Source organism: Daphnia magna, linkage group LG8 (genome assembly GCF_020631705.1).
Source record: "Daphnia magna isolate NIES linkage group LG8, ASM2063170v1.1, whole genome shotgun sequence".
NCBI classification, from domain to species: domain Eukaryota; kingdom Metazoa; phylum Arthropoda; class Branchiopoda; order Diplostraca; family Daphniidae; genus Daphnia; species Daphnia magna.
Genome location: NC_059189.1, coordinates 10301728 through 10323336, shown reverse-complemented (window position 1 = coordinate 10323336; position 21609 = coordinate 10301728). Strand labels below are relative to the sequence as shown.

General features: G+C 41.3%; 5 protein-coding genes and 1 long non-coding RNA gene across 10 annotated transcripts; 3 read left to right on the top strand and 3 right to left on the bottom strand.

Moving 5' to 3' along the window:
- Positions 1 to 907: 907 nt before the first annotated feature.
- Positions 908 to 1868, top strand: LOC116929188 (cytosolic iron-sulfur assembly component 2A). 2 transcript variants are annotated; one of them, XM_032936337.2, is made up of 4 exons: positions 908 to 1060; positions 1126 to 1357; positions 1419 to 1679; positions 1736 to 1868. In XM_032936337.2, exons 2-4 carry the CDS (start codon positions 1150 to 1152, stop codon positions 1831 to 1833), a joined length of 567 nt encoding a protein of 188 aa, XP_032792228.2. In that variant the 5' UTR covers positions 908 to 1060; positions 1126 to 1149; the 3' UTR covers positions 1834 to 1868. The 2 variants fall into 2 exon arrangements, with proteins under 2 accessions (XP_032792228.2, XP_045034252.1); XM_045178317.1 differs by having other exon boundaries at positions 971 to 1357.
- LOC116929186 (maternal protein exuperantia) lies at positions 1854 to 4177 on the bottom strand. Of its 3 annotated transcripts, none has more exons than XM_032936335.2 (5): positions 4013 to 4177; positions 3117 to 3665; positions 2963 to 3046; positions 2545 to 2904; positions 1854 to 2478 (listed from the first exon to the last, which is right to left on the bottom strand). In XM_032936335.2, exons 2-5 carry the CDS (start codon positions 3648 to 3650, stop codon positions 2194 to 2196), a joined length of 1263 nt encoding a protein of 420 aa, XP_032792226.2. In that variant the 5' UTR covers positions 3651 to 3665; positions 4013 to 4177; the 3' UTR covers positions 1854 to 2193. The 3 variants fall into 3 exon arrangements, with proteins under 3 accessions (XP_032792226.2, XP_045034251.1, XP_032792225.2); XM_045178316.1 differs by having other exon boundaries at positions 3884 to 4016; XM_032936334.2 differs by lacking the exon at positions 4013 to 4177 and adding an exon at positions 3884 to 3997 and having other exon boundaries at positions 3117 to 3683.
- A 5460-nt stretch (positions 4178 to 9637) lies between these two features.
- LOC116929185 lies at positions 9638 to 13115 on the bottom strand. Of its 2 annotated transcripts, XR_004397662.2 has the most exons (6): positions 12994 to 13115; positions 12878 to 12929; positions 12424 to 12776; positions 12018 to 12330; positions 11823 to 11927; positions 9638 to 10029 (listed from the first exon to the last, which is right to left on the bottom strand). It is a non-coding gene; the product is annotated as an uncharacterized LOC116929185 (long non-coding RNA). The 2 variants fall into 2 exon arrangements; XR_006650715.1 differs by lacking the exon at positions 9638 to 10029 and having other exon boundaries at positions 11316 to 11927; positions 12018 to 12776.
- LOC116929184 (homeobox protein orthopedia) lies at positions 12347 to 14950 on the top strand. Its single transcript, XM_032936333.2, has 5 exons — positions 12347 to 12483; positions 13014 to 13465; positions 14061 to 14316; positions 14406 to 14576; positions 14666 to 14950. Exons 1-5 carry the CDS (start codon positions 12456 to 12458, stop codon positions 14809 to 14811), a joined length of 1053 nt encoding a protein of 350 aa, XP_032792224.2. The 5' UTR covers positions 12347 to 12455; the 3' UTR covers positions 14812 to 14950.
- A 487-nt stretch (positions 14951 to 15437) lies between these two features.
- On the bottom strand, positions 15438 to 18367 carry LOC116929146. Its single transcript, XM_045178314.1, is given in 5 exon segments — positions 15438 to 15824; positions 15934 to 16254; positions 16324 to 16773; positions 16776 to 18081; positions 18146 to 18367. Coding segments are annotated over 4 exon segments (2103 nt in total). The 5' UTR covers positions 18243 to 18367; the 3' UTR covers positions 15438 to 15824; positions 15934 to 16004.
- A 1887-nt stretch (positions 18368 to 20254) lies between these two features.
- On the top strand, positions 20255 to 21473 carry LOC116929170. Its single transcript, XM_032936328.2, has 5 exons — positions 20255 to 20551; positions 20608 to 20748; positions 20816 to 20954; positions 21020 to 21112; positions 21211 to 21473. Exons 1-5 carry the CDS (start codon positions 20450 to 20452, stop codon positions 21393 to 21395), a joined length of 660 nt encoding a protein of 219 aa, XP_032792219.1. The 5' UTR covers positions 20255 to 20449; the 3' UTR covers positions 21396 to 21473.
- Positions 21474 to 21609: the final 136 nt, after the last annotated feature.

Sequence of the window (21609 nt, the reverse complement as noted above, 5' to 3'; positions counted from 1 at the left end):
TTCTTTAACTAAAAGTTAAGGATTCTAAGATACTCTTAATTAAAAAATACAAGGAAACCCTGTTTTTGCTTAATCTTGTATTGAGGTTTTCGAAGCAGTAGCAGTAGGGAGCGCCAGATGGTGTCGTCGTAACCCTTATTTTTCCTCTGATTAGTTGTTGCCAGGTAACGCGTCACCGCCATAGGAGGTATACGAGTTTACAGGCCTTAAGCATTAAGTAGGCCTTGATACTGTATACCCATAGTTTATGCTGTAAATTACCGAAATAAACGGTTAACTAGCGGACAATAGTTGTCTATAAAAAAAAATTTTGTCAAAGAGCATTTTGTGGCATTTGGCGTTCGCTAAAAAAACCGTTTCATTTGAAAAGTATGAAAATTAATTGCGTGAACAGTTCACGAATCCCTCCAAAACAAGATCGCCGAAAACGCTATCTGTTGGCGCCAAAAATATCGTTAAAAAAACGTGATCGTTGAGTTTACCATAGAAGTCATGTATAAATTAGTGTACTACATCTTATCATATACTATACACATGCACAGAATTCATACTGACAAATTGGAAAAAAGTGGGAGAGCACACATAGTATGTTCTAATACCAAAAACCAAACCAGCAAGACCCGCCAGTCTTGGTAAATACCAAGATCTCTCGGTTATTGCATACGCATACCCAAAGGGTACGCGTAGTGGGTTTACCCTGCGCGTACTGGTTGCTAAGTGGTAGTTGCATTTAAAAAAGGAAACTACTACTTAATATAGTTAAATAACATAATGTAAAAAAATATATATATACAAGTCAACTCCTTATGGGCTTTTACATTTCACCTTCGGGGTAGCATTTTTTACACTGAAAAATGTAAACAAACTGATCCCAAATATGGCCGACGCGACGTTGCCTTGGCTAGGGTAAGCGTAATTGGTTTTCTCTATTAGAAAAATATTCTACTAGATGGCTCTGCGAAAATGTAAACAAAATCATGATTCTTAAGGAGATAACTTTGCTGGTCTTTGACGTGAAATTTATTTCTCTGCTTCCATTAAAAAAGTTTGGAACTTACAAGTATTCTGAACATTTGAGAAATTAGTAGTTGTCCTTTAGTAACGTGTTGTCGCTTGACTTGAAAGGGCATTAGTTGGATATTTATTGCAATGTTCCTGACTTCCTTTCTGAAAAAAATCAGTAGCAGCGAGAACAAACCGCAACCCAAAAAAGTAGACAACGTGATATCAGAGGATGACGTTCTCATAAGTTCGGTTAACTTGCCTAGTTGGAAGGATGGAACAGTCTGGTCGACTCCACTCAGGTCGCAACCGGATGTTAACAGTGAATGTCAAGAAATCAAGGAAACAATTACAGGTTGGTTTTAGTATCATTGAATGTTGTTACAAAACTATAAAGAAATTTTCTTTTATTTAAGACCTACTGAGGATGGTTAAGGATCCAGAAAAGCCCAACACATTAGCAGATCTGCAAGTTATTACTGATGAGTCAGTTCAAGTACAACCCTTCGAGGGAGATGGGTACTTGGTAAGGATTGATTTCAACCCAACAGTTCCTCATTGTTCTTTAGCCAGCCTTATTGGGCTGTGTATCAGAGGCAAGATACAGAAAAATGTGTTGGAAAGAATCAAGCTAGATATTGTGATTGCAGAGGGTAAACACAGCACAGAGGAAGAAAGTAAGTTCTATTTCTGTTTAGTTGCTGAGCAAACATAACATTTTATTTACCTGTAGTCAATAAGCAGATCAATGACAAGGAAAGAGTTGCTGCTGCCTTGGAGAATCCAAATTTGAAGGAATTGGTTGATAGTTGCATAGCAGAAGAAGAATGAATTGAAAATGACAATAAATATTATTTTTCCTCAGAGTATTTTGTATTCCATTCCATGAGATCAACTCACAAGTATGAAAGGCACTGCAAGGCACTGCAGATACATTTTCATCGCACACATACACCCTGGATTGATTTTTTAGTAGCAGACTAGAACAATTACCAAAAAGCTCCCTGGTATATATATAAATTTTGCAAGTGTTATCTCTGGTAAGAAGTAAGCATAACCAAAAGCGACAAGCAAGCTTGTTTCGTGAAAGACTTATAAACTTAAAAAAGATCAAATTTCTCAAAATCAAGTAGTGAAGTTCAATGAAAAATAAGGGAGTGTTCGAGTGAATGGGGAGGGTGGGGGAGGATTTCAAACTTCAGATAAGACCGTAGGAGTGGCAACAACAACCGAAATCACTTTGGCAGGGTCGTTGTTATTTTCTTCCTCAGTCTTGGACGGTGGCTGTTTATCCAGTTCCGTGACCGCACACAAGGAACGAGTGCGAGGTGCTCGACGGCCACTGCCTCGTCGGATGGGCTTGTCTGGGTTGGCAAGGTGTTGATTGAGCAGCTTAATGACTTCCTCCACATCAGCCTCATTCTTGCCCTTGATTTTTTCCTTTACTATTTCAATTACTCCGTCATCTTTCTTTTCCTGAAAGTGATTAATCGAAACAATGATTCACCTGACTAATTAGCGGAAATCAATTTAAAAACTTACTTTGAATGTCTCCGTAACTCCAGCGTAGGTAATACCCGACTCGACAAGCAAATGGCGGAGGAAGCCAGCTCGCCGACGAGGCTTAATACCTTGACGGAACATATCGGCAAACACCGGTCGCCATTGCGCCTCCTTAATCAACTCTTCCTTGATCTTCTTAACTTGTTCCAACAGATGTTCACAACTGATTAGATTCTCCTTAAGTACCCCAGTGTTGATACGACCACCATGCACTTTGCGCAGAATCTTATGAAGAGCTTGTGCACGTTGAACAGCACTCTCCAGTGGTGTGTCGGCTCCGAGGTGATGGTCAGCCAAGGCTTTCAGGACCATGCGATGTTCGTCCCTCAAATCGTGCACCTAGAGAATGTATTACTTAGAAAAAGAAGCTGCTAATTCAATTTCCGTTCATATATACCTGTTGACGGAGCAGATCCCAACCATTCACACAACCAAGCAAAATCTTATTGACATCATCTAGAAGACGGAAGCGTTCCAATGCCTATGTTTTCGTAGAAAGAAGAAGTTAATAATTTAAGGCAGTAAATATTGCACGACAAAACTGTCTATACCTGGAAGAGCTGAAGAATCTTTGAGTGGCGTGGTTCAAAGAAGACGAGGATAATTTTCTTGTCAGGGAAATTGTCCTTTTGGAGTTTAATGAGCCACGAAGCAAAATCATTGCAGGCAGCTACTTCACTCTTGGACTTGAGCATTTTGTTGTTGCGGATCTCTTTGAGCATGCGATAGCGACCCGTATCAACTATGCGTAGGTTGTAGTTGCGGATCACGTTCAGTGGCAGTTTACCGTAAGGCATGACATACTCGTTGAAATCGTGACCTTCTGCCTTTTCTTCCTGCGCAATGTAAAATGATCCCAAATTGATCATCTCATCGATGAGGCGCCGACCAGTAACAGTAGCCTCCCACATGACCACAGCCACGCTTTCATCATGTTCAGGCATGGGTGGTAACGGTTGAGTGGTAATCACATGTGGTACTTGCTCAGGTTCCACGTTCAACTCTGGAGTTGCTGGCTGTATCACCACCTCTACAGTGGTCTCCGCAGGTGATGAGGTTTGTTGTTCTTCGCTGCTGTTGGTCATTTCTATATTTTTATTCTGCAACACAACAAAACACTATCGATCAATCAAACCGTATTCTACAGATACATTGGACATAAGTGAACAGAGAGTGAAGGCAGTTTTCAAGAACAGTTTCCCCTTTACCAAAGTGCCTTGCGTTCAGGCTAATTGAAGAACAATGTACTGGGCTACTGACTTAATAGAGTGAAACAAAAGATCAAAGAGAGAATCAATTGGCAAAACATGTGCTAGACCTTATTAAAGAAGGGGAAAATGTTCTTGAACATTGCCGACTTGAGAAAATTCTTAGATCTGAGGCGAGCTCTCAATGGCGACGAAGCACATGTACTGAGAGAGGAAAGAGATTGGAGGTGGAATCTTACCGAGCTCTTGTCTCGGACACGGCCGGTGAATAAGTAATCGGTCTTGTCTTTCTCAAACCCAGAGTTAAACCAGGTAAACGATTCTCTAACCCAACCTCTCGCCTCTAAGTTCGCGCCTGTGATATCAATCTGCCTGTTATATTACACAATGCAAAATCCCAGATTTGCCGGTAAAAGGAATGAGACAACGTATTTTACCTTTAGCTGTGACGATCAGGATGACTGCAATTTTGAGGAATGGAGAATCGTCTGCTTTTTTGGCCTTTGGCGTAAGACGCTGGGGCAGGGAGAGAATAAAATTCTCGAACAATCTGAATGAAAAAAAAATCACTCTGTCAAATGCATTTACGGTTAACTATCTGGTAATGAGGGTATATAATTAAGCCCTTTTCATTTCTATTTCCATTTTTGTTTGGGAGCGTAAAATTCGTCGGTTGGCGGTGAAGAAGAAACTAAAGATTTGTAATCGTGTATCATTTCTAGTTTTTGTTTTATTTAAAATAAAAGCGATTTATGTTTTGGTAATTCTATATTCGTTATATAATTTTTTATTAACGATGTAAAATGGCAGATTTAAGAATGTGTGAACAACGACTGCTCGGATTGAATAAACCCGTATTTACGAGTCGAAAGCTCTAGAGCATCAGTATTAATAAAAAAATGCAGAGTGCAATCATCAAGATAATTCCAGAAATCTTGTACTGATAGGGTTTGAACATTACTTTGTTTGATTGCCACATTTTGGTTTTTTGTTATGATATTCTTCGGTAGGTGAGCTATCACCGTGTCATCTAGCGGTAGTTATCACTACCTCTTTTTTAATTTGCAATTATTCCAAAATATTCATGATACATGATAAGGATGTGGCCAATATACTACTTATAATGTGGCGAATATCACTTCTTCCAAACAGAACCTTCGACCCTAAGCCGATGTTTTTCCACTATACTTGTGCAACCACAAAAATCCAAATGTTAGCTCATTTCAATTTTCCGAACTGCTAAATTAGCGTTTTCAATTCCAATGAATCTTTACCATTTATTAAAGTATACGAGAAATAAATACAAACTAGTCTTGAAACTGAAGCAGTCAAAGAAGTTAACGACTGAATGCCACACCACAAAAATCGAGAGTGAAAAATAAAAACGTTAACGATGTGGAGTGTGATGACTTGCAGGTAAAGGGGATAGAAAAAAGGTGGGCTTGAATACGATGCACGTGTCCCATTCACGAGTGCGTCCACCCCACACTCATTTGATTGCCTATCACCTTTTTTTTTTGTACTCATCTCCCCTATACTTTGTCATAAAAAGGTCTTGTTGTCGGTGGATAAACGCATACGTTTAATCAAGCCGATGGTTAGCCTAAAAAGCCTGTCCCCCCCCCCCTCTTTTCGTCTGACAACATGTCGACTTCATCTGCCAGAGTGGGCGTGTAGGTTCAATATTTTGCGTGAAACACACGTTGACTATATAACCTTCTAACGAAATCGATAAAAAATGTACATATTGGGAAGTTACTCTGCATAGCACTATATAAAACGCGTTATAGCGGGGCGAATAAGGGCAAGGGATTGTTCCTCTATTCGCCGGTTGAATTCATTAATCACCATCAACGAGCTTCTGGTGCGCAGCGCGTTAGCTAGTGGCGCGTGTGCATTTAAATACAATACAGCGGGGTGAGATAGGATAGTATCAACCCCATGGGTGGAGCTGCCCACCCAAGAATCAAAATACATTCAGAAATGTTTGGCTTTTCTTTCTCCGTTTTCTTCTGTTCCCCATCGGAATCACATCATGAAGAATACAGAAAACGAAAAAAAAAAAGGGAAGCACATGTATGTAGTACATGTACGTGTTTTCTTTTCGCATATGTACACTACGCATCTATACCAGGAATAGTAAAACAGAAAGGGCATTTTTTTTTTATTCTCCAGATGTTCGTGTGTGTAGCCTTCTACACACACGAAGAAAGAAAGCGATGAAGTATCAATGAAGTATCACTTTTTTTTCTCTTTTTCTAATGGGCTAACCGTGTCGTTTTTCCCCTCCATTGTACACAGCACAAGGAAAAAGTGGGTGTGGGCTCGATCATTCGATCGTGAAAAAGAAAAAGAAAGCTCTGATCTATACATAAAATGTAGTCGCTATGTCGGAGAGGGCCCGATATCAACTTCGCTGAGGGAGTTGCTCTGATGCATCTGTATTGATACACATACAAAGAAGCTCTATATAATAGACACACACACACACACCTGCCTGTGTGACAGACACGGCAGTACTATATGTATGAAAAAGAAGGGAGGACCATCAACTCCCCTCTATACTCACTGCTCCGGATCTGCGATGCTGTTTTGACTTTTGCAACGTAACGAGTCGTATAAGATGGATGAAAGAATATACACATCCGGTAGAGAAAAGAGGGGTGTTGATGTATTTATAAACGTGTTCTTATACATTTGAATTCGTAATGGGCATTTTCTCGTTGAATGTTTTAATAAGCCCACCCTTTGCGTCCGTAGATGCATATGGATTCGCACTCAATTTTAACGTTACTTTTCGACCTTGTGCGATTCTTTGCTCACAATCAGACCCTCTCGATTCTAAGTGTTTAGGTCGTCATCATCTTCTGTTCTCCATTTGATTTCATTATTAACGTCGTAAACAGATCATAAAAGAAAATCAAAATGACATTGTCGTCGAATGGTTTTGTTTTTTTTTAAAAAAAGGAGCAGATTTTTCTTTTTAAAAAACAAAATATAAAAGAAAAAATGGTGTGGTACGTGGAGTGGGTGGGATTGATGACGTTAAAAAAAAAGAAGGGGGGGGGCATCGCGAGCTAAATGAAAATAGATGGCGTAACATACTTTACAGGCTGTATAGCAGTGCCGCTGATGTGTTAGATCCCCGGGCCGTAAAATAAAAAGCAGAGTCTGATGCGTATAGCTAAACGGAGAGCTTCTTTTGTTTTTACTTTTGTAACTTGCTTTTTATTTCAATCGAATCGTACATTTACAAGAGCGTGCTGTGTGTACTCTCGTCTCTCTACATGTTAGAAAAAAAAAAAGACCTGCTCTCTTTCTCCCGCTTTTTCGTATAGAAAAACAAAACAAAAGAGAGTGTAGCCAGAGACGGGCAAATCTCGCGAGGTTCCAGAGTGGCGAAACATGTCGCACGCTGAGAGAGACTCTCTCTCTCTCTCTTCCAACAGCATCCGGGGGAAGCTTCTTCTTTGTCGAGTTAGATAAAAAACAATTCACCCGAGTCATGTGTGTGTGCACCCACCTTCGTTTTTTTCTTTCTTTACGTTTCGTATAGTCAAAAGTTTTGCCATCAATAGTGGCACTAGCAAACGACACTGGTTATAACGACATACTACACTCTAAATAGTTTTGTAGTGCATATATATATATACGTACATGATCAAATTACAGATTCTAATCGAATTGAAATTAAATCGACTGAAAGAAAGGAGACGAGTATCTTTAATGCTAATCATTCGGCATGTGACGCAACACCTACAAACAATCGGTTTCTCTGATTGGACTGGGACAACAAAACGAAACGCTCCGGCTCAATAAAAGAAACGTGTCGAGTATAACGCGGATGGCGATGAGCAATAGGGTAAAAAAAAAAAAAGTTGCCTCTGTTCTGACACAACGAGAAGACCAAAAACAAATATATCCAGCAGCTATATATGTGTGGTGTTTGCGTCCTGTGAAAACGGGCCGTGTCTCTGTATTTATATATAGGAAAGTCAGGACACCCAAATCCCACATAACACATGGCCTGGTGGTTTGCTTGCGGCTTTTCCTAGTTGCACGGGTCATTGTAAATCGCAGAGAAAGAAAAAAAGAAGCAACAATAACAAAAAATATACACTAGCCGGGACTAAAGAAAGAGTGAACGCTTTCTCTTTCCTGACCTTCCCGTGGGAGCCACTATAGACCTACACCACCCCTCTCTCCCGATGGGGTCGAAAGTCCGACCACCTACAAATACGAAGCTTCGTCTTTTCGGGAATACTGCATCACCACACAAAGTTGCATCCCATATAGTTGCCTCTATGTGTGTGTGTGTATAACGTGAAGTCCGGTTTTCGTTCTCTCCCCTCTATTGCTGGTGTGTGTAGCGTTCGGGATGAACGCCATCGGAGAAGGAGTGAGCTATTTGCTGGCTTTTAAGCTTTTGATGATCCCTCCAACTACCACCACCCTGCCGTCGTTGCTGCCGCCTTTATACGGCCATAGCTTTGCCTGTTTCTATATACGACGTGTATTATATAGCCCATACGAGATATGTTGCGTGTTACCACCAACAAGGACGTTGGCCGAGTCTTTTATTTGTAACACGAGACGTGTGTGTTCACATAACGACCAGTTTCCCTTTCTTTTCATTTTTTTCCTTTGATACACAAAACAAGACTAGGACAACAGATAAATGCGTTTAGCCATCGAGTCTTTTTGTTTTGTTTTGTGCAAAGTTTTTCGCTGTGGAAATGCGCAAAATGATTGGAAAATAGTACGGCAACCGACTGTTATAGTTGGTGCTATTTGTCGTCTGGATGGTCGTTGAATCCCTACCACATATCACAGTGGATCAATCCGTTTGGCCCAACCCATAAAAAAAAAAGACAAAACGCAATCTTCAATTTTTTGTTGTTGTGACCTTTTATCCGTCCGTCTCTTCCCCCCCCTCGCGTCCGTGATATCGGGACAAACTTTTGGCGGGGCCGGAGAGGAGAGCAATGTCGATACAATAACAAAAGCAGAAAATATGAAATGTATAGCTTTCGTGTTCATCGAAACACTCTCTTGTTAATGTTGCGCAATCAAGAGTGGCAATAACAAGACCAAAAAAATATTCAAAGAAATTGTGCAATGCGGACATTGTTTTCGATCTACGCCGCAATGAGCGACATGATTTTGATTTGTAAATAGAGAGCCAACTATTTGAAACTGACTTAATAATTGTGATGGATGGAGTCTACGTAGACGATCGTGAAATTCGAAAGAACGCACGAAACTTCGGTAACGAGAGAGCCAACGAGAAACGCAGTCGAGGCGGATGAATATTAATGACACCTCTGCGCCTGTTTTTAATACGCCTGAAAAGCCGTCATTATAGACGATTTATAATTATATACATATACAACATAGCAGCTTGCCAACACAGTATAGCACCCAAGCCTAAGAACATATATGTAGCCGAGCAAATAAATTCTCCCGCCCGATATCCTCGTCAGACGGCTATTTAAAACAAATGGCAATCATTTTCTCAACTCCCATTTTCGACGGCGATATTTAACGGACGTTTAAAACATACTTTTGAAAAAAATCAATTGGAAATCACCCCCCAAATATTAGCATTGTTGCATTCTCCTTTCTTTTCGAAATGCTTAAACGAGTGCGATCAGCCGCCGCCATCGTGTGGCCGTGACATTTCTATGTACTCCCGCCAGCAGGGCCCGTCCCGAACTGCTCCCGCAACTATCATACCAAACACACTATATATATATATATACGGTACAGAGAGCTCTATGTGAATGTGTTACACACGCTGCGAAAAAGGGAGGGGGAGCAAATAAACACGGTTGTAAATCCAGAGTTAATCTCAGGTTGACACGTCGCCTCATTTAACGGCGGGAGGGGGGGAGTATAGCTCCTGAAAATGTTAGTTTTCTCTCTCTTAAAAACTAAAGGGGAAAAGAAAAGAGAGTTGAGAGAGAGAGAAAAAAAAAAATTAAAGAAAAAAAAAGGGGTCGATGGTTTCATCACTGGATATAGGGGTGGGCTCGAACAGCGTTTGCATCCGCACGCAAGTGAGTTTAATGAAAGTGTCTCATGCAGCCGTGATTTGGGTGTGCGTAGTTTTGCTGTATCTACATACCAACTGACGGCGACAGCAAGTTTACGCAACAGGAGGGCCCTTTAAATGCTATTTTGTGGGCGGCAACTTCCATTTTGAATTTCAATTTCTCCTGCAGGGATGTGCGGTTACTTGTACCTTCTTTCTTTCCTGTTTAAAAAAAAAATGGAAGCCGCTAATTCAATTTGCCAATCACTTGAAACCTCGTCGCATTCATTTTTCAACAGTAAACGCTGCATCGACATTTGATTGATGCAGCGTTGTTGGATTCTCACCCTTGAAATATCGCCAGTAAAAATGCAAAACTTTATGTAGATGCGCCACGCGTCCATCTCTGAAGAAGCCCCTCATAACTTTCTGAAAAATCATCACATGTTTGCGACACGTCGAAATGAAATGGCAACTCTACAAATAGTTAACACAAGAGATCGACACGTGTTGCCCTTACACACGTCAGTGGAAATCGCAACGTTATTTACATGCGAATGGATCGAATGTCAATCTAATCAACTAGCCCCGCTACAGCTAATTCCAATCATTAGCACGCAACAACCAACGCAGCAGGGACACCCGTCTAAAGGGCGAACGGGCAACACGAAATCTAATAAGAAAGGTACGCCGTTGATGAGATTTCAAAAGGCAGATGATGAACCAAAAGCTGGCAGGTATGTTTGATTATGTCCGAGGGTCGCGGCTCTATTACACTTTTTTTTTTTTGGATGCACAATAGTCGACGAGAACAAGATTCATATTAATACCCCTCCCCCCTTTACCCTGGGATCCGGCCAATCGATGGTAACCACAACCGCCCCCCCCCCCACTGTACCTCTTTTCTCATATATTGGCAATTAGAGAAAGGAACGGTATATTACGAGCCGAGTATGTTGCGATCTAACTTTCAATAGGCTTATTATGTACATCGAATCAAATGTTTAGTCATGTGAAACAATAATAAACGTTCAATTACTTCCCCCCCCCCTCTCTTCGGCTATAAAGAGGACTCGACATGTTAACATGTCAAGGATTGAATCATTCGATTGCCTAGCTGCGACTGATGGACCGTTTCATTCCGCTGTTGTGTTTCATCGACGAACAACAATTGCCGACTGCGTCAACAGTAATTCAGGGCGAAATAATCGGATGGTTGTCTATGCCATAAAGGCCATTGTTGATAGATGGCGAGGTGTGACAAAACACATGAACGTATCAAACAACCCCCCCACCAGAAAAAAAGGCATAGAGGTTCTGTAGGATCAAAGAGTACGTGAACTCCTTGGGAACATGACCCCACAATCTTTCTCAGCATCCGTACGTTTTTTCTTTGACTTGTTTCCGAAAAAAAAAAAAAACGACATCGCCAACTTTTTTCCGCCATTTTTTTTTAGGAGGGAGGGGTGGGGGGGGGGCAAATGTGGGCTCGATATCAGTGGCAATATAACAGTAGAGGAGGGATTTTCTTTTTATCGCACATTATTGAGATGGGTGTGGTGGTGGCAGTCCCAAAAGGAAATCCACCATATCAGTGCTAAAATGACCTTGTTTGACCCTCGCGCTCAACACCCAAACAAGGGGACGGACGTACACGCAAACGAACTGTCCCCCCCAAAAAAACACATCGGTCACACACATTTCGCATTTAGTTCATCGGCAGATGTTTTTCTTTTTTAGCTTCCCCTCAAGACTATCAAGGTATCTAAAGGTTCAGTGGTAAAAATTTCAAATGATGGTGTGCGTTCCCTTCGTCGAACCGAGATCGCCGAGCAGCTCGAATCCAATTTTTACAATTCATTGCTAAAACGAACAAAATCCATAATTGCGCATTACAATAATAAGAGTAGAGAGTCTTTTCGTCACGTAAACCAGAGAAATCAAAGTTTTCTACGGTCTGTAACGGTCCCTTCTTAACACAAACACAAAGCTCCTCCCACTTTGAGTATTGTTACCTCCCTTTTCCAAGCGCTGTCCAATAGCGATATTCGGCTCTAGGCAGTAGGCGGAGCTATCGATTTGAAGCCCCTCCTCTGGCGTAATGGACCGACACACAAGATCTATTGAAAAAAAAAAAAGGTAGAACAAGAAGAGTGACAAAGCAAAGAAAGAAAGAAAATGAAAGATACACGCCCACAGGCAACAACTACCATTTAGATCCGATGCGAGTGGTGAAGGATCCTCCTCCTCCTACTTCGGTGTGATGTGTGTGTGTGTACTACAACAAACTTGTAGTATGGTAGGTGCGTTTGTGTATACGACGTGGGATGGCGGTTCGAAAGTGACACCGGGACCAGTCGCCCAGCATCCACGTGATGGAACACAGTTGCTGTTAATCAACTGGGAAACGTTTTCTAGGCAGAAAGTTTTGTTTGTTTATCTTGCGCAGTTTGAGTTGGACAATTGGACGAAAACAAGTTTGGACGTGTTGTTCTTCTTCTGTGAGTCCTCTTTCCGAGTTGACTAGAAATAATTCCAAAAAAAAAAAGAGAGAATCAACTGAAATGAAGTGGAATTTGTGAATATGAATGTGAAAACGTAAACGAGTTTAATTACCAATAAAACATTTCTCTATACTTATACGGAAGATGCTCGTTCAACATCTCAACTCATCTGGTAAGTTGTTTTCACCCCCTGCTTCGTAGTTCAATGCAAAATTTGAAATCAATTATCCGTTAAGGATTCCATTCCCAGAAAAAGATGAATGTGCCTTTCTGAAAATGTTGATAACGTTAGGCTGACTGGACAAGAGAAGCAACAAAAAAAAACGGAAGGGTAAAATTGTAGATAAATATTTCCTTGTCGTCCAGTTGAAGGAGGGAATCCCTGGAGAAGATCTTTTTTTTCCTCAACCCTCCTTTAGATATCCGGATAGAGATTGTGTGTTTTCGGCAAAAGTTGATAGGTGGCTGGAAAAGAAAAATGCAAAGTCCGGAGGTCATTGGAAAATGCAATGTCACTTCTGGTTTTCATTAGCAAAAAAATAAATAAATAAATAAAATTATCTCACAAGAGGATCCAGAACCAAAAGGGAGGGGTTTGATCCCCATTGGGTTCAGCAACTAGAAAATAAAAAAACACATGAAAACTTTCTGATAAAAAAAACAAAACAAATTCCAATTGAACCTTGGTATCCATTTTGACAGGTCACCATCACCAACATTTAATGTCCGGTAAAGTGGCTGGACATCACCACCTGCACAACATCCATCAGTCGGCCGTGCAGCAGCAGCAGCACGGAGGCAAACAACAACAACAACATCATTTGAATGGCAGCAGCAATTCGGGATTCCACCATTCTGTCCAGCATCCGGCGTCATCCGGCAGTCACGAAAGCGACGACAGTCTTTGCACGCACGAGCATCCTGGCCAGCATCAGAGCATCCAGCATCATTTGAAGAATCACGGCAACGCAGTGGTGGGCTCTTCTTCCAGCGCCATGACGGCCTCGTCGGTGAAACAAAAGAGGCACAGGACTCGTTTCACGCCGGCCCAGCTCAACGAATTGGAGCGCAGTTTCACCAAAACTCATTACCCCGACATCTTTATGCGCGAGGAGATCGCCATGCGCATCGGACTCACCGAATCCCGCGTCCAGGTAAACATTTTTTGTTTTTCTTTCCCCTTTAGAGTTTAGGACGTTGTTTCTCTTTTTCTTTTCTTAAAATAACCAAAAATGCCACACCTTTTTTGGGGGCGACGGAGGGAAAAAGAACGTCGTCATCGTGTGGGAAAAATCTACAAAAACGAAAAAAAGAGCTGCGATCATCAAACATCAGAAAACTATAAGGGAACAAATGAAAGGGTTTTTTTTTCTTTCTTGGTTGGAGGTGCGACATTTGCGAGGTGTCCATCAAACTGCTTCAAGACGAACCCGCCTAGAGAGTCGGTCTGACTGTCGGTTATTGGGAATTGTGTGAAAAATCTCACTTGTCTCTTCCAAGCCAAAGGACACTGAGAGCACAACACATGGACGTCTATGCCAAGACCTCCAAATAATGTTGACACCTTGACAAAACACACCTTTATTGTTTCTTCTCTTTGTCTGTCTGTCGGGGGGTCACAGTTTTGACTTCAGCTTCTTCAGACGAGGGGGGTCATTCAGTTGTTTTGTTTCAAATCTGTAAAATTCAAGGCTTTTTTCGTAGTCCATAAATCATTCTGCAATTTGTGTTTCCTTTGAAATCATTCAGGTTTGGTTCCAAAATCGACGGGCTAAATGGAAGAAGCGCAAGAAGACCAACAACGTGTTCCGGTCTGGCAACGGTGGTGGAGGCAATGCAGGAGGATTGATACCAGCGCACGCTTTACCTTCGTTCGGTGCATCCAACGCCGGAAGTGCAACGACAACGAACGTGGGCGGACAGACGGGTCACGATCCGCTCTGCTCGCCGACGTCGCTTTTCGTCAGCACGGCCAACGATTCCGGCCGGTGGGGAGTGGCTTCCGGTAACACATCATCAATTATCGATCCGAAATGAAACATCCTTCATGCTTGCAGCTATTCATTTGGTAATGTTTCATTTGGCCGTCATCAGGTTTGAGTCCGTTGGGTCCGTCGAGCGGTTTCGGGAGTCCGTCCCTGTCGCAATTGAACCAGTTAAGCAACGCTCTTAGCAATCACCACCCACAGTCGGGAGGAAGCGGGATCATGTCTCCGACTCTGATGAACTCGCCCAGCTATCAAACAGCCTATTCCTCCACCAGCAGTAAGTGCCTTTTGGATATTTCTAAAGAAAATTGCGATTTAATTGGGGGAAAATGAACAATTAAACATCACAATTTGAACCTTGAAAAGATGGTAGATTAAGTTCGTCGTCGATTCAAGCTGCCAGTTTGAACGATTTCGGCAGTGGGACGATCGGCAGGAATGGCCAGCAGCATTTGACCGGCAACACGGAACAGACGGCCGAATCTTTGGCCGCCCAGAAGCCTGGTCAATAATTACGTGAAAAATGGCGGCTATACGGGCTACGAGCAATTACTTCAGCTTTCCAATGGCAATTACTTCCAAGACTGTCTGACCTCTCACCACCATCACATTTCACACTCGAATCGACCTGCCGGACAACGCCATATCCTCAACGACAAGGATCCTGCTGCCGGCTCCTACGACAACAACAATCTACAACTGTCGCCCGCCATCTGATCGTTTCCTCCAGGCGATTCTCAAGTCTTTCGTTTTTTGTGTGTGTGTGTCTTTAAAAACAAGAAACATTCCTTCCTTCTTTTTTTTTTTTGGGCAGTTGCAATGGCCGATTGTTGTTGCGCTGTAATAGGTGGCCATCTTCATTCGAAAATTACTTACCCCCCATTTTTTTTATTACCTATGTATGTGTGTATACATTCTGGTTTCTTTTACTATTGGGAAAAGAATTGATTGTGCATGTTATTTTCTGACTTTTTTTTTTTTTTTTTAAACATAAGCTGGTCATGGTGTTACCCTACCCCTTTTTTTCTTAAAAAAATATTTTACCTGTTTGTCATTCGACAGTCAACTTTCACAATTGCCGAATTTTTTTTCTTTTTGAAAGACAAAAAAAAAAAAAATGACGTAAGACACACACAGATATGTGTCATTCTCTTCTTTGTATCTAACAAAACTTAAAAAAAAAAAAAATAATAATAACTTTAAGACAAACACAAAAGATACCTAAACACAACAAATGTCAATGTCGTTCGTTTTGTTCTTCTCTTTCGACGTGACATTTGATTTTCTCTCCGTTTCTTCACATACCTGCCCCTTCCCAAAAAGAAAAAAAGAAAACAAAAAAAAAATATTAAGATGCGACTCAATAAGCCTGACCATTTTGTTTTTCTTTGTTGGATTCGATGTTCTACGCCTCTCTTGTTTCTATATAATTATAACTGTCGTGTGACTGTGTCCGTTGAATGTCCAGCAGAAAGATATCACACATGGGGGGTGGGAAGACAAACGTAAAAATTGAATCCTGACCCTGACTCAAAAAAAAAAAAAAAAAAAAAGTTAAATTTAATTGAGTAGGGGGAGGAAGCGGGACTGATGAAAGAAGGGCTGGTTGCGGTATGCGTGCAAAAATACAATACCAAAATATCCTGTAAATTTCCATCCGGCAAGAGGTGTTTCTTCCTTTTTCTCTTCCAATCTCGTGTTTTTTTCATTCAATAATGGCCGGCTGCATCCACACGGGCGTGGTCTCAAAGTGTTTGACGGCCTGTCGAGCTGCATCTTCGTAAGCGTCAGTCACATTTTCAAAATCTTGCGGGTAAGTAATGAACATCTCTTGGCCCACTTTAATCGAAGCAATAAATCGGCCCGTTTTCAGTTGATTGTGATTCAAAGTCACCTTGCCGAGATTGTACGTCGTCACCAACGTCTTGAGACGCTCACAATAAAACTCGGCCAGTCTAGAAGAAAATTATGTTTAAATAATCAATCATTTCACTAGCGAAATGAATTGAAATTTGTTTTCTAACCTCTCCGATGGAGCAGCTGACCGTACGGATGGTATCGGAGGAACGTTTACAATTGTCCGATGAACGGACTGCAACTCGTCGGATCGATAAGGCATACGTCGGGACAAGAGAGGTGATGGAGAAAGGGGCAAAGGCGGAGTGAAATTGGAAGATGAAGCCGCTGGAACAGATTCCGAAGTGTTATCAGGTCGATATCCGAATTGTCGGGATGGAAGACCAGGACTGACGATTGGAGTGGCATTCTTCAACAAGACGCGAGGTGCCCTGGCTGCTGGACTCCCTTTCTGAGCAGTGGAAGGCGCTCGTTGAACCAAGTCGGGTAACTTTGGGCAAGGCGTTGCTGGTTTCATTTGCCGAGGTTCCATTGGTTTCAACAACCGAGGTGGCTCTGCTTCCGCAGGGTTGCATGCGCTACGAATGGCAGATGGCTGACCGACGCCTGGGGAGTTCAACTGCTGGGTCGCAGGTCGGACACGTTTTGGCTCTTCTTCAAGCAGGATGCATGTCCGTTGAGGGACAGGAGGTTGGACTGCGCCTGGCGGCTGGAACTGCTGAGGCAGAGATCTGACGCTTTCCTGGACAGGTTTAGGTTCAATCTGCTTCTCCTGGAAGCTATTGGAACAATTGTTTCTATTTTCAGTTGGCGGAGAAAATTGCTGGGCCTGATTTTTGATGGTTGAGGCTGCTTTGGCAAAGATTTGGGTTCCTCCGATTTGAAAGAAATGTTCAAATTAGCAAGCGACTTTTGAACAGGAACGATAGTAGATGGTCGAACAACAGGAGAATTTGTCAAGACAACTTCAGTTGCAATTGATGAAACACTAGGTGACTCGGTTGTGTTGGCCTGAGTTTGAGTGACTGGTGTCTGAGGTTGCATCACCTGAGGAGTTTGAGGGACTAGTATCCTAGGTTGCATCACCTGAGGAGTTTGAGGGACTGGTGTTCTAGGTTGCATCACCTGAAGAGTTTGAGGTACTGGTGTTCTAGGTTGCATCACCTGAAGAGTTTGAGGTACTGGTGTTCTAGGTTGCATCACCTGAGGAGTTTGAGGGACTGTTGTTCTAGGTTGCATCAACTGAGGAGTCATACGAGTCCGATCAGGCACTACTTGGAGTTTCTTTACCGAGGTGGAATTCCAAATAAAACTCAATGGCACAGCAACAGAATTGCTTTCCACAAAGTTTGGTTGTTGCATGAAGAGTTGATTCATATTGTAATTGTTTTTGGAAGAAACATGTGGCACTGACTGAAAGAAGCCTGTATGATTGTAGTTGGAAACGTTTGGTTTCTCCAACTTAATATTTGATGTATATGCCCCAAGCAAACCAGTTTGTTGATTTAGCTGCCTAATCCGAGGAGGCCAATTGGAACAATTATCAGGGATAGCATATGAGGGTGGCCTAATCAAGTTTCCTGTTTTGTTGCTGTCATATCTTTCATGAGGCTTTAAGCTGTTGTAATTTCTATTGAAGTTGCGATTAGGGGCAACTTGAGAGGAAACCCTGAATCCTCTGATTTTGCTATTCAATGAATAGCCACCGCCCTTTTTATTCTTTGGTTTACTTGTTCTTTGTCCACGGACAAGTTCATTAATGTGTGATGAACCTTCTAGTGGTACAGCTTTCACATAGAGCAAGCCATCCATAGCATTGGTATAGGAAGACACTACATCAGGCATGCTTTTCAAAAGGTCATCCATGCATTTATAGCCCAGTTTAACATATGGTATGGGATTACCAATTTCAGATTTATAAAGCCCTGTTATAGTACAATGCATTTAGTTAGAGCAATGCTACGAAAACAGAATGAAACGAACACAAACCGTATAACCGATTTGACGGTATAGCTGCCTTCTCGGTGCATAACAGAGACTGAATTTCAAGTTTTACTACGTTTCTCAAGTTATCGTTTTCGGTCATTTTCAAATCAAAATTACGCATGCAACCCACTTAGTTACTCAAATGTACGTTTTCTAACCTACAGCTCTCGCGTTGAACAGACGCACGTGTCCTCGTCATGCGTTCGTAGAACTATTGCGGTTCAGAATTTTTTTTTTTTTTTTTTTTTTTTTTTTTTTTTTTTTTTTTTTTTTTTTTTTTTTTTTTTTTTTTTTTTTTTTTTTTTTTTTTTTTTTTTTTTTTTTTTTTTTTTTTTTTTTTTTTTTTTTTTTTTTTTATTTTATAAAATCAGATTTGAAAGGGTTCATGATTGTTTCAACCGCCATCTATAGACTAGTTTTACAAGCATTTTGAAAATGAACATTTACACGCCATCTAGTGGCCAACGTCTTACAGAATACAACAAAATACATAAATAAAATAAAGAATTAATGAAGAAACCAAGATATTAAACAGTGGAAGGGTAAGGATCAAGAACATACATAATTTATTAATATTTCGTATATAGAACTTTAATATATTCAGCAACCGACAAGATAACCGGGAATGAATCCGTAAAACGGCCAAGAAAGCAGGCAGATCATGTTACCACCCTACATTTTGTCCAACTGACATCACTGACCTACATTTTGTCCAACTGACATCACTGACCTACATTTTGTCCAACTGGGATTCATAGCACCTAATTTTCGTTTAGTATTGTGCGGAATTTTCAACGTGCAATCAAATGCTATAGACAATGGTAGACTTCCTTTCTGCACACGAGAGATATACTGTAGACTAGGGCTGTGCAATATGAATATGGCGTTTATTGGTGAATTTTTAAATAACTGAAAGCATCCAAATGAAGACATAAATGAATGAAAAACAAAAGCTTTTCCCACGATCCGATGAAATAATTATTCCGTCATGCTAATGGTGCAGACGTTGTAAGACCATCAAGATTGAGATCCAGCGTGCCATCAAACAGGGATAAGACATCGATATCTGACAAATCAGTTTGGTTTAACAAATTCTCTCCTGCAGGTGGAATTGTCACGGTGATTTGGAACAAGTCTGAAGGGAGGAGGCCCGGCAACGCCTGCCCGAGTGTTGGAAGATCAGGTAATTGCCTCAAATCGATAGGATAAGGCCTGCTCTTTGTTAAAAGATTTCCGTAATCTTCGTCGTTAAACGTTTTGCTAGCAGACGATGTTAATGAAGAGTCATCGTCAAAATCCCGGTATGGACTTTTGCTGTCTTCTAGGTGGTCTTCATCACAGCGGCCAAGACCAAACGACACAATCAACCAAACCAAGGCGATAGCAGCGACTCGTGTAACCTAACATTGAGTGACGGATACAAGAACACAAGTCGTCAGCGAATCTTTCATAAAAAAGGAAAACAGTTGTATGTTTCACTTACCTTCATTTTCAATATTTAAAAAAACGTTGTTGAGACTAGACTAGTGCTTCAACTGCGACTGACTACTTCGTTGCATCGTCCAATGGTTTATAACAGGTTGATTCATGGTCATTTCGTTTTTGTCAATTAAACAACGACGAAGCCCCTTTTTTTTCATGAATGAATATCCGATTAGGATTGAATTGAATTCCTGGCATTTCGTAATAATCCTTTTTACTTACTACCTGCTCTCGTAAGGTTCCAAGAACAATTAAAGAAACATTGATACTAATATAAAGTTGTAACACGTAAGCGACGCAATTGCTTTTGCTTATCCGGTTCATTTTGCTTCCATCGCTAGAAATTGCATTCGAGTTCTTTACGGTAACGTACGACGTGAGAATCGATTTCAGCAAAATATCGTTTTTTGAATACGGTCAATCCCTAGATGATGTGAAAGAGCCGAGAGCATTGAAACGTTTTCAAAGCGAACATACCAGATGAATAAACGTCAGTTGGCAGTTTCAAAAAAATAAAGAAAAACTTGTTGCTCTTAATGAGGAAGACAAAAGTGTTCCAGGAAGGACCCAAGGTCAGGCTTCCCTTAACAACGGATGGTACCCGCCAAGAAGAAAAAAAAGGAAGTCGTGGATGGTACATTAGCGGTGGATTGAAAATAAAAAGACGGAGTTTTTGGAAAGGCCCAGAGGGATTATTGAAAGAAACCAGCTCATCAGTACACGAAGAAGAGTTCAATTTTCAAGTTGAGTCCGTTGAACAAGGAAAGTAATCAGACCCTAGTGGATTTCTGTTTCATTTGCCAGTGAGGATACAACGTGATAACAATGTCTTCTACAGCATCGCTCGATGGTAGCTACGAGGACAGCCTGCCTGGCGAGGACCAGGTATTTACAGACAAGGACAGGCCACTGAAATGGATCGAAAAGGTTTGTGCATGTTTTCATCACTTGTTTAAGCAATAATTGAACCGTTTTATGTCTAGTTCGAGACAGAAATGATGGATTTTTCAGACAGCGACTGCACCGAACCCAAGCACATCGTCAAGGCATTCCTTGAGCTCGAGCTGGACCGCGAGTCACGGATTTTGGATGTCTTGGCCGGCACTGGACTCGTTGCTGAATTGGTAAGCTGCACCTGAAAATGATTTGTATTTTCTAACTCGAAAATTGAAAAGCCTGTTTCAAATCTAGCTGCGTCCCCACGGCTATGTTAACATCGACGCTATTGACGGCAGAAAAGATATGCTGACACTGTCCAATAAGAAACAACTGTACAAGAATTTCTACGTTTCGCTATTGGGATGTCAGTATACAGCGCCCATTCAAAGCGGTTAGCTCCCAACTTAACATCTAATTTCAACGATTACGATAGTAAAATTAATCGAGGATTTGTAGATATCTATGATGTTCTTATCGCTAGTGGAGCATTCGCTCCAGGTCGGCTCCATTCGGATGCATTCTGCGATCTTCTTCGCATAACGAAACCAGGTCCGTTTTTGAATATTTCTGTCAATTAAATACGTTTTTTTTTTAAATGGCGAGCAAATGTGAAAATGAAATTTGTTTCATTTGGCTACCAAAATTAGGTGGAATTATCACGTGGAGCATGCGCACCGATTACGGACCGATCTCGCCGAGATTCGCTAATTTCGACGCTCACATCGAGGATTTGGTGACGAACGGCGTATGGAAACATTACGTCCCTCGTAAGACGATCAAACCTTACGTCCACGGTTCCGAAGGTTATGTCTACACCATGCAGAGGATCTAGCTAATATAAAACGCTAAACAAACGTATCAAATGTAATTAAATAAGAATCGCAGAAGCAACATAAAAATTCAACAGCCATTTGGGTGTGATTGTCAGTTAATAGTTTTAACTTTTATCACAAGTAAAAAAGGAGACGTGATTTTGTGTGTTTGTGAAGAGATTACGAAAGACTTTGACCCGACACGAGTCGTTTATTTGAATGATTCCCTTGTCC

What these genes read in the sequence shown, in the direction of transcription:
- LOC116929170 (XM_032936328.2), top strand. Translation starts at nt 20,450, where the DNA reads ATGTCTTCTACAGCATCGCTCGATGGTAGCTACGAGGACAGCCTGCCT. An exon ending in CTGGACTCGTTGCTGAATTG is followed by an intron (nt 20,749 to 20,815) that starts GTAAGCTGCACC and finishes TTTCAAATCTAG; the next exon opens with CTGCGTCCCCACGGCTATGT. An exon ending in TCTTCGCATAACGAAACCAG is followed by an intron (nt 21,113 to 21,210) that starts GTCCGTTTTTGA and finishes TACCAAAATTAG; the next exon opens with GTGGAATTATCACGTGGAGC.
- LOC116929186 (XM_032936334.2), bottom strand. Translation starts at nt 3,916, where the DNA reads ATGTTCAAGAACATTTTCCCCTTCTTTAATAAG. An exon ending in AGATTCTTCAGCTCTTCCAG is followed by an intron (nt 3,047 to 3,116) that starts GTATAGACAGTT and finishes ACGAAAACATAG; the next exon opens with GCATTGGAACGCTTCCGTCT. An exon ending in GAGTTACGGAGACATTCAAA is followed by an intron (nt 2,479 to 2,544) that starts GTAAGTTTTTAA and finishes AATCACTTTCAG; the next exon opens with GAAAAGAAAGATGACGGAGT.
- LOC116929188 (XM_032936337.2), top strand. Translation starts at nt 1,150, where the DNA reads ATGTTCCTGACTTCCTTTCTGAAAAAAATCAGTAGCAGCGAGAACAAA. An exon ending in AATCAAGGAAACAATTACAG is followed by an intron (nt 1,358 to 1,418) that starts GTTGGTTTTAGT and finishes CTTTTATTTAAG; the next exon opens with ACCTACTGAGGATGGTTAAG. An exon ending in ACACAGCACAGAGGAAGAAA is followed by an intron (nt 1,680 to 1,735) that starts GTAAGTTCTATT and finishes ATTTACCTGTAG; the next exon opens with TCAATAAGCAGATCAATGAC.
- LOC116929184 (XM_032936333.2), top strand. Translation starts at nt 12,456, where the DNA reads ATGCTCGTTCAACATCTCAACTCATCTG. An exon ending in TCACCGAATCCCGCGTCCAG is followed by an intron (nt 13,466 to 14,060) that starts GTAAACATTTTT and finishes GAAATCATTCAG; the next exon opens with GTTTGGTTCCAAAATCGACG. An exon ending in CCGGTGGGGAGTGGCTTCCG is followed by an intron (nt 14,317 to 14,405) that starts GTAACACATCAT and finishes GGCCGTCATCAG; the next exon opens with GTTTGAGTCCGTTGGGTCCG.